This window comes from Sander vitreus, chromosome 12 (assembly GCF_031162955.1).
Source record: "Sander vitreus isolate 19-12246 chromosome 12, sanVit1, whole genome shotgun sequence".
Classification (NCBI taxonomy): Eukaryota; Metazoa; Chordata; class Actinopteri; order Perciformes; family Percidae; genus Sander; species Sander vitreus.
This window is the reverse complement of record NC_135866.1, coordinates 10,836,768-10,854,705: the sequence shown is the minus strand read 5'-3', so window position 1 is coordinate 10,854,705 and position 17,938 is coordinate 10,836,768. Positions and strand designations below refer to the sequence as shown.

At 41.8% G+C, this 17,938-nt stretch overlaps 1 protein-coding gene across 2 annotated transcripts in view; it reads left to right on the top strand.

Moving 5' to 3' along the window:
• Nucleotides 1-17,938, top strand: part of gpc5c (glypican 5c) — a 111,451-nt gene that overhangs the window by 40,364 nt on the left and 53,149 nt on the right. For both annotated transcript variants that reach the window (XM_078264230.1, XM_078264229.1), the window contains one exon: nt 367-489. In XM_078264230.1, the coding sequence (XP_078120356.1) occupies nt 367-489 (123 nt within the window). The remainder of the gene's footprint in view (nt 1-366; nt 490-17,938) is intronic.

Genomic DNA, 17,938 nt, shown 5'->3' with positions numbered 1-17,938 from the left:
GATGAAGCAAGCGCTTTACCGCACAGCATAATTGAGAAAAATGTGCTGACTTAGTGAAGTGGTCACATTCAAAGCCACTCATTTTCTGCCACCATCAATATTGTCACGTGTATTTGTCACATGCATGTATTGATGAATGGAATGCAGATACTGTTTGTTGTTGGTGGTATGGTACCAAAGTAGTGAGATGTGTGTTCACCAACCACACCAAATATCAATCTATTATTATTATACATGGCCACAGCCACACAAGGCATTCCTCAATTGTATAGTTCCTAATGTGGCTTGTGATTCCGAAAGATATGTGGTATGTATTAAAACTGCTGCTTTGTATGTCCTTTCCCCATGTGTCTTGTTTTTCCTTAGGGAGTTCTTGATGTACCTGCAGCGCTACAAGTCTTTCTTTGCAGCGTTGCCAGAGATGCTGTGCGAAGGGGAGAATGTAGTAGACGACTCCATGTGCTGGAGCGGAGATGAGGTGGTGGAGAGGTAAGAGAAATATGTTCAGTCTCTTACCCCCTCCATTCACTATAAACCTGAGATTGTGGAAAGTAAAGACTTGGCAAATTAGAGATGAGACATTCATTCCTTCCTGGATAATCACATTATTGATGCAACTTAGTGTGACTTACTTTGGATTTTTTGAACTGAAATTTTAATATTTTCAATAGCATCCCCTTCAGCTGACCCCTTATTAACTTTTATTACTCAGCCTTGTTGATTCTGATTGGTCAATTATGGCATTCCACTGTATTTTTTTCTTCTGTATAACAGAACGTTGCTAAGTATAACAGACTGTTGCCATGTAATGTATAACAGACCGTTGCCATGGACAGAGTTTTGATCACAGAATCTGGCAGACCATTTTTAAATCAATAAAATCCTTTTAAAATCAATATGTGGTCATATGGAGATCTCAACGCTGATCAGTGGATCAAAGGGAGAGAGAGGGTGGAGGGAACGGGGATCGCTAGCAGCTCTTTTGGCAACAGTGCAACCAGAGCATTAGTTAGCTCCGTGGTTAGTTCACTCACTGGGGTGACCTGGCATCCGCCAGAGTGCCGTGCTAATCAGCGGTAAAGTTAACCATCCCAACCAGGACGCAGGCAGGTAACCTCTCTATAATGCGGGATAATGTACAGCCAGCTGGTCATTATTGCAAAAATAATAACCGACTTACTCTACATTATCCCTTACATATGCCCAAAGTCCATTGTTCTTTTCAGATTTAATAAGAGCAGCCAACATAAATTCATTTTGGTATTTAAACTCTTGCTGTTGTGAGATCAGTTTGTTCTTTGTGATTAGGCAATGTTTTGTATCTTGTTGCACTACTTTGCCATGGCCAGTTGTTGCATAAACACATTTTTTGGCAGCACTTATGATATGAGAACTTTCATTTTCTCCAACTTACACTGCAGTAGATGCTGGCTTGAACTGTATGCATCCTCTCAAACATGTCATCAGGTTTCACCTGAGATTTATTAACTTTAATACCTTGCATTGTGAAGTATGAGTTTTGAATACATACAGATTTTCAGAAAAAGAAACAAACAAAGTAGGATAATGTCAGTCTGTTAGTCAGCGTGGCTGGCTGTTAATAATCAATGTGGATATAAGGAAGTCATTATATCCATCGCCACATTGGGTGAATGCAGGCAGAACAAATAGTTGCTACGCTCTCCTCTCTTTTGTATTAGAGTCAGTTAATGAGTTGTTATCTGTGCTGTGCTTTTCTCTTTTTTGTACTCCATTCTTTCTTTCTTATATTTACAAGGGTTTTTTATTTTGTGCTGATTTCTAGGTGTGTCCCTGGAACCGTGTGCGTGTGCATGTGCGTGTGCGTGTATGGTTATGTTCTTTCTCAGTCAGCATGAGAAGAACAGAGAATTGATGCAGATTACTGAGCCAATGCGAGTCTGTAACTGATTCCGCCTGCTGGATCTGTTTCTTAAACCCTCTAGAAACTCAGTCCACAATTATGACAAGGTTATGCTCTCTTTCTGCTGTGGCCCTAAAGTGGCTCCTCTTACCATGGCAACCTCAGCTCTTGGCACTGCCGGCCTTGACAGAGGAAAACAGAGGTCCAGGGATGCCTTTTCCAAATGATCCACCCCGAGTGTTTGTCAGATTCTTTGGCCTGTGTCCGTTTTGCTTGATTAAGCCATACATTATGCATTACATGAGTATATGGGAAAACATTAGGCACATGAACAGATGTCTCTGATTCCGAAAAGAACCCTTTTATTATCCTTAGTGGTGGGTAAAAGCATTTTCTCAGAGATTTTCGTGAATTAGTTTGGCTTTAATTCATTTAGAAATAGTTAGCTTTCAAAATGGCATTCTCTCTTCTCTTCTCTTCTCTTCTCTTCTCTTCTCTTCTCTTCTCTTCTCTTCTCTTCTCTTTATGACCTGGACGAGTACTCTCCTACTCTTCCCCACTGCAGAGGATCTGCCAGTGTCTGAGACATGTTAAGCAGACCACCCATTCATCAGGGCCTGTCAAAGTGTGTCTGCACAAAAACTACAGTAGGCAGCCAATGTGTGTGTGCTAGGTCCATGATCAGGAACATATGAGCGAGTAAACACAGGGCGTGGCGACCATTCAACGCCTAAAACACAAGGAATACCGATCTTGTCAAGATATGGCTTCTTTGTCTGTATTTAAAGACAGTTCTTTATGTCTGTACTCTGCTTGTGTGTAAGTGAGTGTGTGTCACTTTTTTTTACCAAGGGCACTGGTTTTTCAAGAACAGTGCTAATGGGTTGTAACGGTGTGTTATCACACACTCCCTGGTGAAAGCCAGGCCTTTGCTTGTGGTGTCAAGTGTTCTTGGATTGAATAAGAAAATAGTACCCTATTGAGACATTTGGCACCACTCATAAACTGCTCAGATTGGCCTGTGGCTATTCAGCAAACCTCTTCCACTGGATCTGACTCTTGGCATGTATTAGAGAGAGAGGGACAGGACAGGGCATGAAAAGGCTTGACGCTTTGGTGCTGTGGTGCCCCCTGTGCCTCCCTGTGCCCCTGATGAGGGAAGCATGATGGAGTGGTGTGGGGGAGGAGGGCCTTGGCAGCATAAAGACCCATTGTGGAGTCAGTGGAGTGGGGCACAGCCCTGCCGTGGGGACCCCCAAAGCCTGGAGGGGGAACAAAGACCCTCCTATGAGGCTGCATGGGAAAGACTCGGACATCGCTGCCACTCCTACTGCCACTGGCCGCACCATGCCTGGGAAAGTTGCATGAGAACAGCAAAGGAGATGAGAGAAGGGTAGATAGTGAGAAAATATGAGAAGAGATGAGAAAAAGTGTGCGAAGAAGACACCAATAGTATTGGCAAAAATTGACATGCTAAGCTGCTGTGGTGTTAGTCCATGTCATAGTCTGACTTCCTGTGCGGTGGGCACATAAAGCCTCTGATGGCTTGGTGGGTTTTCCCCACACACAGGAGGATGTAGACTCAAAAAAGCTTGAACACTCACATATCAATCCACACAGGATCCATTTGCTAGTCAACAGCTGGCGGGGTTATTCATACAGACACAATCATACTTTGCTCATGCAAGGAGACACAAATCCACATGTGAGAACACACACACACACACACTTGTATGTTGTAATACTTCAAAGCACATCAAAGGCATTGGGGATTGAAATTCCCTTGCTCTTTTCATTCAGCATCCGATGACAGAGGGGCAAGCAGTTGTACTTACAACTAAAAATGTGTGTTGGCGTGTGTTCAAACATCTCTGAACATTTACAGCATCACATGTGTGAATACTTTGCACCATCTTTTCCGGAAACATAAGATCAACCTAAATTACCACATTCTTTATTTAGATTAGCCAGTTACTATTTAGCTATTGTACTGTAGTAGTCTTATCACAAATACGTCAATCATTGCCATCTTTCTTCACAATAATTATTCTAATTACCATCATTGTTTTGTCTTTTGACACATACTGGGAGACAGGGTGTGCAGGTTATGAAACAATGATGCAGGCTATAGCCACTGTCATGACATCATAAGGATATTTATTAGCCCCGTTTACTGAAAACACATGAAGAAGTAACCTCAATGAGGTGTATTCCATCCTGTGTTGGGCTCATTGCATGGGTGGAAACTGGTCTTGATTCCAAAAATATAACAATGCATGTCTCCTTCAAAATCAATCCAAGGCACTCTGTAGGATTTGTGCAAAGTTAAAATGTCTTTATTTTACATGGCAATGTATTTTAGAAGGTAGTAACTCCTAGACATGCATTTCTACATTTTTTGAATTGAGACCAATTTCCACCCATACAATGAGCCGTTCACAGGATGGAATAAACACAGTACACCCGGAATGTCCAAACATCACCTGTATGTGAATACCAGAGAAACCCAGCAAACGCTTCCACTCCTTTGTCTGCGTAACCTCAATGAGGGTTTAGATTTAATTAGACAACAACTTATTGTTATATTTCTCCCAGACATAACCAGACCCAAAATTGTTGGGTATGGAGGGCAAATCAAAGAGGAATAGTATTGCAATTCATGACAGTTTTTTAAAATATAAAAAAAATATAAAGAATTCAGACCTGTTGTAAGTGCTCAGTTTTGGACATGAGCTCGATAATCAGTCAGTAACAAAACCCTCTGATTGAGATTCTTGATGCAGGTGGTGGGGAACACGGTGGATATATGTTGGCATCATTGTCAGCATCCTGAAAGCGAAGTGCTGTAGGTGAAGCTAAAGGTATTGAAAGAGGAATGGTGATCAGTGATTGGTCCCTGTGTTAGATAGTAAGACAAGGGCTAACTTTAGGGTAAAGCCTGACTGAACACAGCAAGCTAGGTATAGCCACCTCCATCCATTATTGTTTTTGTTTTTTTCATGAAAAGCAGCAAATCTGGTACATGACAGGGTCACAGGTGGCAAAAGAAAGCCAGGTGGAGTGGAGGTCATGGTTCAAACGAGTAAATTGGAACCTGGAAAGAGTGAAAAATCATGGCGGGTTAACCAATCACAGGTAAGATGTATTGTAGCTTATGTTGTCTGCAGCATGTCACGTTAGAACTGAAATTGGAATTATTTCAGATGCAGCTCATGCAGGGATTTGTTTCACCAATGGAAGTTGACTGCAACAACCATGGAAGCAAACTGTAAACATCATTTGGATTTACAAAATGATAGTTCTACCCTAAAGCGGGGGATTATGTGTGGCGGACTTTCTGCGTCCGGTCTTGCTGTAGCCTCGGACTTACTTGATTAAACCAGGCATTTAAATTCTAAGCTGATGGTATAGTAGAAAAAAGTAAAAGTCTTCCCGTTTGAACAGCCTAACTGTATACGCTGCATGTGTTAGGAGATGATTTAGATGGACTTTGGCACTTCATCAGCATTTTCTGACCTACAAACTATTTTGGGATTCATTTTGTATTGAGTTGATTTACACACTGTATACAGGCAGAGTGTATATCTTATAGGGAGGAAACGAAACCGTCTTCTTCTAGCCAAGTAAGTCAGCAGTCAGAGATCATAATACTTACTGTATTAGAAAGCTCACTACCGTGCCTCTCAGTAGTGACCTGTATGAGAAGAGAAAAACATTTTAACCCCTCAATAGCACCGGGGCCTGAACATTTTCTTTTATTATTTACTACAGTATTTGTAATGCTTATTCATTCAAAGTAATTCAACACTAAAGCCCCATGGCGCAAGTGTGTGTCACATTGCGGTCAAATTGCTATAGGGATGAGATTTAAACATTAGTGGGTGTACTGTATGCACGAGTGGGTGTGTAGGGCATGTGCATATGTGTGTTCTTCAGTAAGAATGGAGGCTTAATAACTCATTACTTTATTGTTATTATTTGGGGATGATTCTAAAGTTTTTGGATTAGCTCAAGGGGACGGACCACAGACAATACAGCAGTGTGAGTGCTTCTGAATGCCTTGCATTTTTATAAGGTTATGACAATCCATTTGTTTATCATTTTGACATCTGGAATCCATTCTGTTATTGCAGGGAGAGTGCTGCACTGGGCAAAGCCCGCTCCCCTCTCACTCGCTATTCTCCTTTTTCTAGTCCAATCAAGTCATAGTTTTTTTTTCCTCTCCTCTGCTGTCTCTGTGTCGGTCTCTCGGGTCAGAGGAGCTCAGTTCGAAAAATGCAAGAGAATTGGATAATGAAACCCTAGCAGAGGGGACAATAAATTAATTACTATATGCTGATGAAGGACTCTTTGCCTGAGCCTGTGTGTGCTGTGTATGTGTGAGCAGAAGTCCTTTCCGTCTGTTAAAGGAAAACTACGCCCATTTTCAAAATTCATACATGTTGTGCATGTTCATACATGTTATTCCTATGGTCTAAGACAGTCGAAAAATAGTAGTAAACATGAAAACTAAAAAAGTGGTAAAACTAGAGTGTGGAAACTGTAATTTGGATGTAATCAAGTATAAAGTCTGGAACTGCTCCATAGACAATTAATTGGAAAATATGTTATGGATGACACTGAAGCACCAAAGGGAATGCTCAGAGTATATGGGTACATTTTCTGTTTCAGAACTGAGAACACTCAACTTTCCCTGGGTCCACAAAATCGGTTTGAGATTCTCTGGATTCTGGATTTGAGAGAGTAGCTCATGTTCACAAATATTGATTGAACTTTAATTTAGGTGGTGTGTTGTTTGTTTATTCTTTTTTTTTACGTAAACATAAAGACAGACATGATGGAGTGGTGGCACAGTAGAGTCATGAGAACAGTTGACATCAGAGAAATAATGAAGAGTTATGGAAATAAAGACTTCATATTCCTTTCTTTTTTCCTCTTGCCTTGCCCTTTCACCTCTGCCATTTGCGTTTGGCATCTCAGTCCTTCCTCTGTCCCTCCCACAATCCATTTTTTCTATTTTTCCTTAGCTCCGATTCAGTGGCCCATCCCTTTCCCATAACCCTGGGCTGCTGCATGGGACCTGAGCATGACCTGTGCTACATGATTACATTGCTAAGATTTGGGCCTGCATCCTTATTTTGTGTGTGTGTGTGTGTGTGTGTGTGTGTGTGTGTGTGTGTGTGTGTGTGTGTGTGTGTGTGTGTGTGTGTGTGTGTGTGCGCGTGTGTGTGTGTGTGTGCGCGTGTGTGTTTGTGAGAGAGAGAGAAAGAAAACAACAGCAATCATATTGCAGTAACTGTGAGTTATTTATTCCCTCTGCTGAAATGCTTGGATTGAGAGAGTTTGGAGTTATGGTATTTCTAAATGTCTAGCTGTTGACAAGAAAATATAGCTGGAAAGTGTTGTGTAGATGGTGTGTAAACAAATGCGATTTCCTTGGCCTCACTCTACAATTATTTGCCAATTTGGGACTTAACATGCCTCTTACTAACGAGTGTTTATGTGTTTCAGCCTCTCAAGTTTAGGTTTTATGGTGTGCCTTGTGGACGTTGTATGTTTGGAAAGTTTCCTTACAACTTCTTTCAGTCTCCGCTTCATCACTTTTATAGAATAGACACAGTTTTGCAGTCTCTCCCTTCTGTTGTGTGTCCAGCCTGTAGAGTGGGTAGAGCTAATATAATTAAAATGCCACAATAGACTGGCATGTTTTACTGGAGCTGTTCCTACTGGGCGAGGTAGGCATAATGTACCCACTAACCTCTGTGCTTGCCCCTTGGCAAGGCATCAAACTCATAGCAGGAGAGGAGGATGAGAAATACAGTAGAGGGATAGGCATGCTGGGGAGGGGGAAAGGAAGTGTGGATGAGAAAACAATGGGTATAAGGAGAGACGAACGAAACAAAGGGAAAAAAATGAGGGATGTAGGTCAATGGCAGCAGGAAGCAGTGGCTTTAGGAGAGCCCTCTGCCTTTGTGGCTTAATTGCCTCTATGAGCCTGTTTAAAGTCCTCACTGTTGCGTGTCTGGGTGCCAGCCAATAGTGGTCTGTGTGGGCTGGCATTTCGGTATCTCAGCTTGGACCCACATTTCTGACGCACCACAACAGCGAAACAATGGACAAAACCCTAAAAAATGTGTCCTCCTTGATGTCAGCACTACTGATTATATGCAATTGCGCAGACAAACACATTTCATGTTGTGTCATCAAATTGCTCTTGGAAGAAGCCACGGCTATGCAATGAAGTGCTCGTTGTTTTTCGGCACACGTTCTGTGATGTGATGCTTATCACTTATCATCATGTCGCAATGCTTGAGCTGTCTCTGCCTGTGTCTCGTTCCTAATGGAATTTGTATCAGAATTTCTGTTTAATTTAAACATAACAAAATCTAAGTTTGCAGTATGCATCACATTTCTATACTGGCAGCCTCTTGTGACTTTCATTTCTGAAAGTGGGAATTTGAGTAGTGGCACATAACCCATTCTCCAATGTGCCTGCCAAAGGAAATGTCACATTTGCCACTTGTTGAAGTAGTGAAGTATAGACTTAAAACAAAGAAAAATGTAGTTCTCACGTAACACATCCCATGGTATGTGAAAGGCTTCATATCTCTGACTCTTACCATATCAATGACAAACACTAACTGACTCACTCAGTTCAAAGTGCTTTTCAATACTCTTCAAAGGAAGGGAAAATCCACCTTCAAACCTCTGCTTTGATCCAAACACGCAGCTTGTACTGTAGCCGTGATGACACAGGCTTATGGCCTTATAGACCATCACACTATTTCTGTGTGCCACAAACAAGCACACACACTCTATATACAACACATTCACACATCCAACACACATCAACACTCAAACAGTATGATCACATCTGACTTACAAAGCCGGACCTCTCTGTGTTGTGACTATTTTTACACTGAAGCTGTTGTCCTTTTTCCTGGGGGATACAGCAGACTTTACAAATGTCAGTAAGAGCTCGATTGAGTGTATGTTTTTTTCAGAATTTGAGCTGAATTTTGTGTAATGCAATGTATACCTGAACGTCTCAATTTGGGGCCCACAGCGAGCGTCGGCAAGATTCCCTTGTAGAGTTTTAGTGTGAATGTGCGTACCGGTTAAAGATTTTCAGTGTGTGGTATTTACCATTGGAGTGAGATTCTGGTTTGAATCCAATTGCAAGTTTAAGCGTTAGTCCAAGTTGTTGTCCAACCCAATTGATAAGTATGTGTGTTGAATGACAGGCACGGGAGGAGAGAGGGAAAGCTAACAAAACCAACTCTGTACAAACAACAAAAGTACAGTAGACTACTGTGGAGGGTGTTGTGTGTGTGCCTGTGATCTGTGCTCAGTGTGTGTGTATGTGGTAACCTGAAACCACAGGGAAAACGTTCCTAGAATTCCGGGTGGGTTTGGTGTTGTGGCTCACTGGAGCCCCCTGAGTGGTGCTGGGAATGCGGCCTCCGCACGGAAGAGCTTGAGAATGAAGGGGAAGTGCCCCTGTATGTTTGAGCCAGAGCAGCTAAGCATCTCAACACAGCAGGTAAGAGTTTGTTTCCTGAAGTGTAGGTGAACTGATGCACCAGATTGATACAAGACCATAATCCAATAATTGATGGGATATGTAGGCCTGCATTATGCAGTGTGTGTATATTTGAGGGAGAGAGGGACAGAGAGAGAGACACAAACATTATTTGGACAATTTATTGATGACAAAAACCTTTTTAACATGACCCAAAGCTATAGCAATAACAGTAACAAGTGTTGGTAATTTAACAGTAAAAAATATATATGGTGTCAATGCCAGTTTACTTTTCATTCACAAAGATGATGATGAGCACCACCACAGAATGCCAATAAATAAATAAACCAATCAAATGTATTGCTGTACATGAAAGGCAACAGGAAGAAGTTAGTTTATATTTGGAAAGTGTTTGTGACTTAAACAAATCTAAATTCATATTTGAACCAGAAAATAATGATGAAAAAAATAAAGCAGGGAAGTGCTAAAAAATATTGATGGAAAATTATTGATTGTGATGACAAGGCAACCAACATAAGTACCACCTACTGTATATTGTTATACATTTAAGAATGTGACTTTCCTATAGCTTCGAACTATCACCAGCTCTATATAGAATCCCTTTAGATGAGAAGCCTGGCAAAGTTACAAATGCTTTGTAATTTATTGGAACAGTATAGGACATCAGGACATAAAAAGCCAGGGAAGGACTCTGCACTCTAGGGACAAATTTGATCAGCTATGTTCCAGCCTCTTAACCCAAAACCGGACTTCTCAGGATCAGCTTACTGAATGATTTATAATGATGTGTCCAATTTCCAATCTATGGCTGATTGACATATAAGCCTGATCATGACAAACATGATAGTAATGACTGGGACTTCTGCCAAGAAAGCCATTTTGGCCATGTGTTTGTCAATGCTACCATCTGCCTGACTTCATTTGGAGAATAGCTCGCTAACCTTTGGCCTTCTTCTCTCTGCCTGCAGTGCTGTCACTCTCTCACTTCTTGACATTAACAGAAGTTTGCACTGCACTGCAGTATTTAATCCTATATATGGTTTTCTGGTGTCGTTAGAGAGGCCTCCATATCTCTCTATCTACAATATGCTATATAATGTCCATCTTACTTAGGGGCCTGGGGACCATTTCTGCTTGTGTGTGGATGTGTGGAGGGTATGCCGATATTCTGATTGCATATAAGCTAAATAAATGTACAGCGTGGTTGTCTTTGTGTGTGCCCTTTGTGTGTGTGTGTGCGCGCATGTGTTCATGGCAGAGGATGTGTGTGAGTTGTGCTCCCACGTGCCCTTTGCAGCAGCGGAGAGTCTGACCCCTGACCCCCTCACTCAACACCCTCGCAAGCCCTCTCCACTCTCTATGCGGGTACGTCTGAGTATGTGGATGCCTGAAACTGGACTGTTTCTTTGCTTACAAAGACAGCATATACAGTGCGGTCCAGCCTCCCTCTTTCTGTTTGTCCATGTTTATGATACACGTCGTACATACTGAGCCATTCTGTGATTGCAAAACCAGCCAGAACATACTGATTTGGTGTAAGTACATAAAATCATGATATATAGTTTATATATAAAATTTAGTTTTTTTATCCATGGTGAACCCCTTGACAGGTTTTTATTTTACGCTTAAGCTGTCAACCTTAAGCACTAGATCACACCATTCTGGCCCGGATCAGACAGACAGACAGACAGACAAACAGGTGGTCGTACCACACCAGAGAACCATGGTCCACTCCACCCGTCTGTGCTCCGGGGCATAGTTTACTCTCCTGGCTCTGCCCCTGCCTGCCCTTGTCTGCCTTCCACACACCAACTGCTTCTTCAGTTCCCCCCAGACCTCTAACCTCAGTTATCCATGCCCTCCTCGGCATGTGGGCATGTGGCTGCAAGGGGGGGATAGATTCATCGCTCTAGGTCTTGTAACTTTCTTTCTTTCTCTCTCTCTCTCTCTCTCTCTCTCTCTCTCTCTCTCTCTCTCTCTCTCTCTCTCTCTCTCTCTCTCTCCCATCTCACTTTCTCTTTCAGTCATACGTTCCGTCTAATGCTCTTACTTTGGTTTCTGTAGTGCCATTTCTTTACGTTTTGTAAGGAAATTTGAGTTAGGGTGCAGTCTCTTTTTGTCTTCCCTTCCCTGCCACTTTATTTTATGTACATCCTTTATCCCTTTGTTCCTAATACATACACACAATATCCTTGAAATCAGTAAATATTTCTGGTGGAACTTTGTGGAATTGAAATTGGCTACTGCTGCCACCTACTGGGAAGTCCATGCCATTGAAGTAGATAAATGCTTAATACATTTACACAAGAAGTTATGAGTTTATAAAATGTATTTGAGAAATGAGTGCAATTCAGTGAAATTAATGCTACACAGTTTTACGTAGAGCAAACTCTGTCTGTACCGGTGTTGGATGGAAATCTGTGCATTGTAATGGCTTGTTTGTGCTATAGTTATAAAGGTGCTGTAGATTTGGTAATTCACAAACATGGAAAGCTGAATTTATCCTGGGAAAAAAAAGATAAGTAGACACTTGATGATAGCATTATATCACTATTAAATATACAGCAAGGCAGGCCCAGGCAGCCTCTTTTGGCCTTGGTTCTCAAAGGGTTAACCATTACTAGTTTCAAATGAATACCCAGAGCAGCTGTGCAATCTAATGAAATGTAGCTCTAGCAACCACAATTATTGTAAATGGTGGCAGGACATTTCACATCCTCTTCTAACTTGGGACATTTTTTCATTTATATTTTCACTTTTTTATTTTTTATTTTTATTTTTTTTATATTTTAAAGATACGCCTGTGTAGTTAACAAACACAGAAGGCACTATTTGTGCATGTTTGTGAGGAATACAGCAAGGAAAATGTGAGTGTGTGGGGGCATATGCACAAGAGGAAATTATGCTTGTCTGCATGCGATTTGCGGGTGTGGGCAAGGCGGACATGACTTGATCTTGTTCCTCCAATCTAATGGAGCTGCATAGTCTTTTCCCAGAAGTCTGTGTGGTCTGTTGAGTCAGCCTGCAGTATGTCTGCTGGTACATTGGAGCAGGCGACACAGGGAGGTGGGGAACAGTTACACCCAGTGACAGTCACAGTCGGGAGAGTCAGGCCTGGGAACGTCTTCAAAGCAAACCACGGGCCAATTACAGCTGTAATCTATGTAACGGCCACCTATTAAAGCTTGCATATAAACCTTTAGGCGCTATAGCCATATTGTATGTTTCTTTGTCTGTCTCTAGCACTAGAGTCAGACAAATTGAAGCTCTTTATTTTGTAATTTGTTTAACTTTCATGTAACCAAGCAGTCACATTGATTTGTAGTTGTGGAGGGGCAACGTGGGTAGCGGCTCTCCCTCACTTCCTGTGAGGAAAGTGTATTAATTAGCTGAACATTAAGGTTGTGAATTACAATTTCAGTGGTTTAATGTTCATGACTTGGTGTAATGGAGGCTCAGCATACCTGCAAAGTCACAATAAACTTCAGACGATGGACATCGCCACCTTTTGAACACATATCGCCAGCTGACATTTATTTTTTCAGCAGAGCATTGGTCTTTACTGTATGATGTGAGATAGAAAGTTTAGCATTGCATCTTTTTCGTGAAAAATATTAGACCACTGTCTGACTACATTACAGTTCTACGAATAGGTGTTTTAAGTGACCAGATTTCAGTTGAGGTGAATGACATTTAGTTGAATAAAACTGAATTGTTAAAAAAATTGTTTAACTTAAACACACCTGGTCCAAAGTCTGTCCACCCTGAACTGCAACTAGTTTCAATGCTACATGTGATGCGCAAAGATGCCAAAACCCAAGATTGTGATTATCAGGGAGGCTTAGCGATCTCAGCTTTTTGAAAGGTTTGAACAGTCAAGCTTTGTTTGAGACTAATGTCCCAAAGATCCCTTTTGAGAGCCATATATTGCACTTGAAGGCCTTATCAGATTCTCAGCCCATTCTTAAAACTCAAACTCAGAATGGCCCGATGATGCCGTTGGCTTTCAGTACACAATATTGGCCACATGGGTGCAGTGTGGAAGCATATTTTGCTTCCTTGTCAGACCAGCAACCAGTCTGAAGGTATTGATCGTGTACTATGTTGAAATGTAGTCCAATTACAGTCATTTATACTTAGTATTTTTTTTGTCTGAGGAAGTATCTTATCCCTTTATCATAATGTCAGTGTTTGGAGGCAGAACTAAGCACAGAGAGTACATGTTGGATCTGTTGGCTCCGCACTCTGAGAGTAGGAGAGTATACACATTGCTGCAGCTTTTGATTAGCTAGTCAGGATTTGTTTACACTGCCACAGGGATGAGAGGAAGAGAGAGAGAGAGAGAGAGAGAGAGAGAGAGAGAGAGAGAGAGAGAGAGAGAGAGAGAATGTCAGGAAGAAAGCGGGCTCTCCAGAGCAGTTTGTTAGCAAGAGTGAGTCACTTACATCAAATTAATTCAGCTTTTTGCAGTTGCTGTGATTGTTAGATAAATCGATACTTGTTCGTTAGCCTGGAGTAGCATTGAAATGAAACATGCTTGGCTGTGTGTAGGCCTATAATGGGCTAATGATGAGCCAAACTAGATCTTGTCCAGATATTGTAGACATCACCTAGCCCGCAGACAGAAATAGAAATAGACGGGTAGAGTAGCACCACTGATGAGTATCAAACGTCTCCTGGGTACAAGGTAATCACAGTGTGTGTGATTACCTTTAAGTGTATGCGCATGCTAAGTGAATTGCTATGCCTAGTCATATATCATTTCCCCTATCTCTGTTTGTCTCTTTTATATTTCACTGCCCCCCCCTCTTGCTCAGTCTCTATTCCAGGGTCCCTGACTCTTCTCAGTGTTGGCCCTGGTCACAGTGACCTCGTCAGCATACCAAAACAGGACAAGACCTGGGCTGAGCCCACATGACAGAGTACATGTTGAGGTAGCTGGCAGCTGGGCTTGTTTGCTACCACAAACAGGGAGTCGGGCAACTTCTGAATTTAAACGTTTAGACTTGATGTATCCAGGAAGTGTAAGTCACCTTGGTTAGCAGTGCACACCCAAAACCAAATCTTCCAAAAACCTCCTAAATGAGAACACTGTTTCCCTCTGGAAAATTCAGCAGCAGTTTAAATATATATTAATTTGGCACTGAGCATTTTGGAAATCCCAATTCTTAAGATATCTCCAGCCTGCTATTTGCAATGGGCCACATCTCCACCAGACCATGGTCTACTGGCTCATAGGGCACTGGGGTCAGCTTTCATCTCCATCCACCCAACAATCTGATATCCTGTCAACAGCTACCACGCTGGTTACACAAACAAACACAAAGACAAGCAAAGATTCAGACAGGCTGCTTAATTCACCATATTGAGCTTTGGTCACTGTACAAAGAAGGAAATGTGCATGACACAATTTAAAGGTTATGATTGTGTATGAAAGCTATATATCCCTCAGGAGTACTCAGTGAAAGATATATGTGTTGGCATTGATGGGCAAATTGAAAACAGGATGGAGGAGAAATATTGATTGGATACTTGACCTGACCTAATAAAGCCCATATATGTGTATGTAATAGCTTTTAAAAAAAAGGATATAGAAAACAAACATACAGCATTAAAGGGAGCCATTCATGAGTGCAGTAACACCTTTTATTGCACTGTAGAGGACAGGCTTTCAGTGCGTAATAGCCATGAGTAATTTGAGCCATTGGACCTTCAACCATATAGATGTTACAGTGCAACCACTCAATAAACCAGCCTGGTCTTGGTAAAATCACCCTGGGACCTCTTAAGAAGTGGCAAAGCAGTTGAGACCAACATAGTGGTGTGTAATTCCAACCCAACCACACAGCCATAAACAGCCATATTTCATTGGTCCACAGCTACAAAGACAGATATGCAGCAAGCTCAGCACAGGTGTCGTGCCTCAGGTGAAGTCAAAGACAAAAACTGTAAAGATTCATTAGCATAAACTTCCCGGAGAAAAATGTTTCATCTCGGCTGAAATGACATAACCCTGCAGTTAGTGTAACTGGAGTTAGAAACAGCCTGTGGACTGTTTGTGTTTGAGTGTGGAACCCCATCATTTATAGTAAAAGGACATGTCTTCTGCACTTACTGCAATTACTCTAAGTCAGTGGTTCCCAACCTACTGCAGGGGGGCAAGACCGCCAAGGAGGTCGCAAGATGATTAACAGGATATGAGATTAGAAAAACAAGGGCTAAACAAAATGAGGTTTCAGTTTTTCAGAATTTGTTCTGTCTTTTCTTTTTTTCTTGGGTGTTTCTTTGAAGGAAAACATACGCTCTTGGTAAAATACTGTAAGTTCCATGCAATCTTTGACATCAGCATTCCCATCAACAGAAGGGCACAGTTTGATGAACAAAACATGAATGATTATGTAGGCAAAACATATTTAATGAGTTTAAAGAGTTCCACATTATCTCATGAGTCATGCAGAGATTAGTCATGCAGACGTCCCAAACATGTACAACAACAAGGAACAGCTAGTCAGTATGAAATCATCAAAATGGTTTCCAACTAACTTCAATACAAGCGAGTTGAGATGGCTGGATTCAGCAGCTGACTATGTTTTTGAACTTGTTTGGAGTTGCCAACAACACGGCTGTGCCTTGTGATACTTTGTGTTTCTGACCCTTGCCGATCCACTGCTTACATGTCTGACTAAAGAACCTGGCCAGGCTGCAATGAGAGGGAAAGCGGGATTAGTGTGTGGTAGAGGGCAGAGAAATCAAGAGGAAGAAGAAAGATGACTTGAACTGAAGACTTGGCCTCTTGGAGGACTGGAGATTGAAGAATGCAAAATAATAGGTGGAGGGGAAAAATATAAGCATAGTTGACCATGCCCTTGCCCCTGCAGATGCCCTCTCCTGATTTGCCTGCTGTTTCTTCTTGCACATTTTATGATCTGAGTATTTCCTCTCAGTTACAGTTGTCTTTGAAGCTCAGCAAGCTCTAGTACACACTGCAGTTTAGACATGTTCTATAAGAGCAGCCAACAATTTTGCCAGTGCTTAATTTTGTATATAGCTCGATGTTTGGAATTTATATTTTCATTGTGTATATTGCTGGGAACCTACCATAAACTCAGACCTACCACAAGGGGTTGTGGTGAGTCTGAGTGTGCTGTGTGTGTATGTTCACATCGCATTAGGGGGCACAGCCTTGCAAAACATTTGTACTGTATGTGTTTGCACATGTTCTTGTTTACTGTCCAAGGGACAGTATGTGCACATATGTCACGTTGATTAAATGTTTGTAAAGTGGCTTTTGACCAGTTGCCTGTTCATGAGCTTAGTGTTAGTACAGTGGATGGCTGCTAATGGCACCCAGTGTGTGAGAACATTCTGGCCTTTCAGAACAAAAGCTCCTGCTCAGAGTATTTCAGCATGTCCAAGCCCTGCTCGTAAAGTTAGCTGGCTACAAACATCTACTCAACCCCTCCCCTGCTTTCACTACTGGCCTCACTCGTGACTTCAGGTCCTCTCGTTCCAGGAAGTGAAAGTTGTAATGCTATATGTTACAATGTCATCGGCTTAGTGTTATGGTGAGTGGTATGTTTTCATCTTATGTAGACTTATGTCACTTGATAAAATAGGTTGATATGTAAGAGTCTTTGGCATATATATATATACAGGAATATCCCCCCGATGGAGTCTGGTGGTGGTGATGAAGGGATGAAGAAGGAGCCTGCAGATCTGGATGGTTGTTTATGTGAAGCAGGCTTCTGATGATGAAGGAACCCTGAGTGCTGGGAATGATGTCAACAGGAGGTTAATGGAGTGGAGGAGGGTTGCATCAATTTTGCCTGAAATGACAACTGACAGCAACAGAGAGGAGAACAGATTTCAAGATTGAATGCAACACCACGATAGCTCCCAGAGATCGTGGCAACATCTGGTTGGTTTAACTGAAAGAGTGCCCAGAGTCAGCTGATTAGGTTGGGAGAGAGAGTGAGAGAAAATGTCTTCCTGAATGAACTTACGCTAAGCTTCATTAGTTCATCGCCGCAGGTTAGACTCTATTAGTTGTTGTCTACTTTGCAGGAAAAATAGATGTCATAATGAATATGTTGTGGGAATTGCCTTGGTGGAACAGACATCAAAAGTGTAATTGTGACGACAAAAAACAACAACAACAACAACAACAAAAAGCCTCAAAGATGACATCTTTAAAAACTACAGCTGGTATGATCCACTGTGTATCAATCACATGACTCAACACATGTTCAATCTTGTATATCCACAACAGCCAGGGCGCTGGGGAGAGGCTTTATTAATCATGATGAACCAACAATTTGCAGTTCATCCTGACAGCAGTACCACCAGCTCTAATCCAATGCTCTCCTCAGCTAAAATAGTACCACCCACAGCCACAAACGTACATACACTCACTCAGATGAAAGCTCTCTCGTATAATCATTACTCATTGCCACTTTCCCCCCCTCCTCAGTTTGCTGTGATTCAGCCTGATGTTTGTTTCAGAGGAATCATTT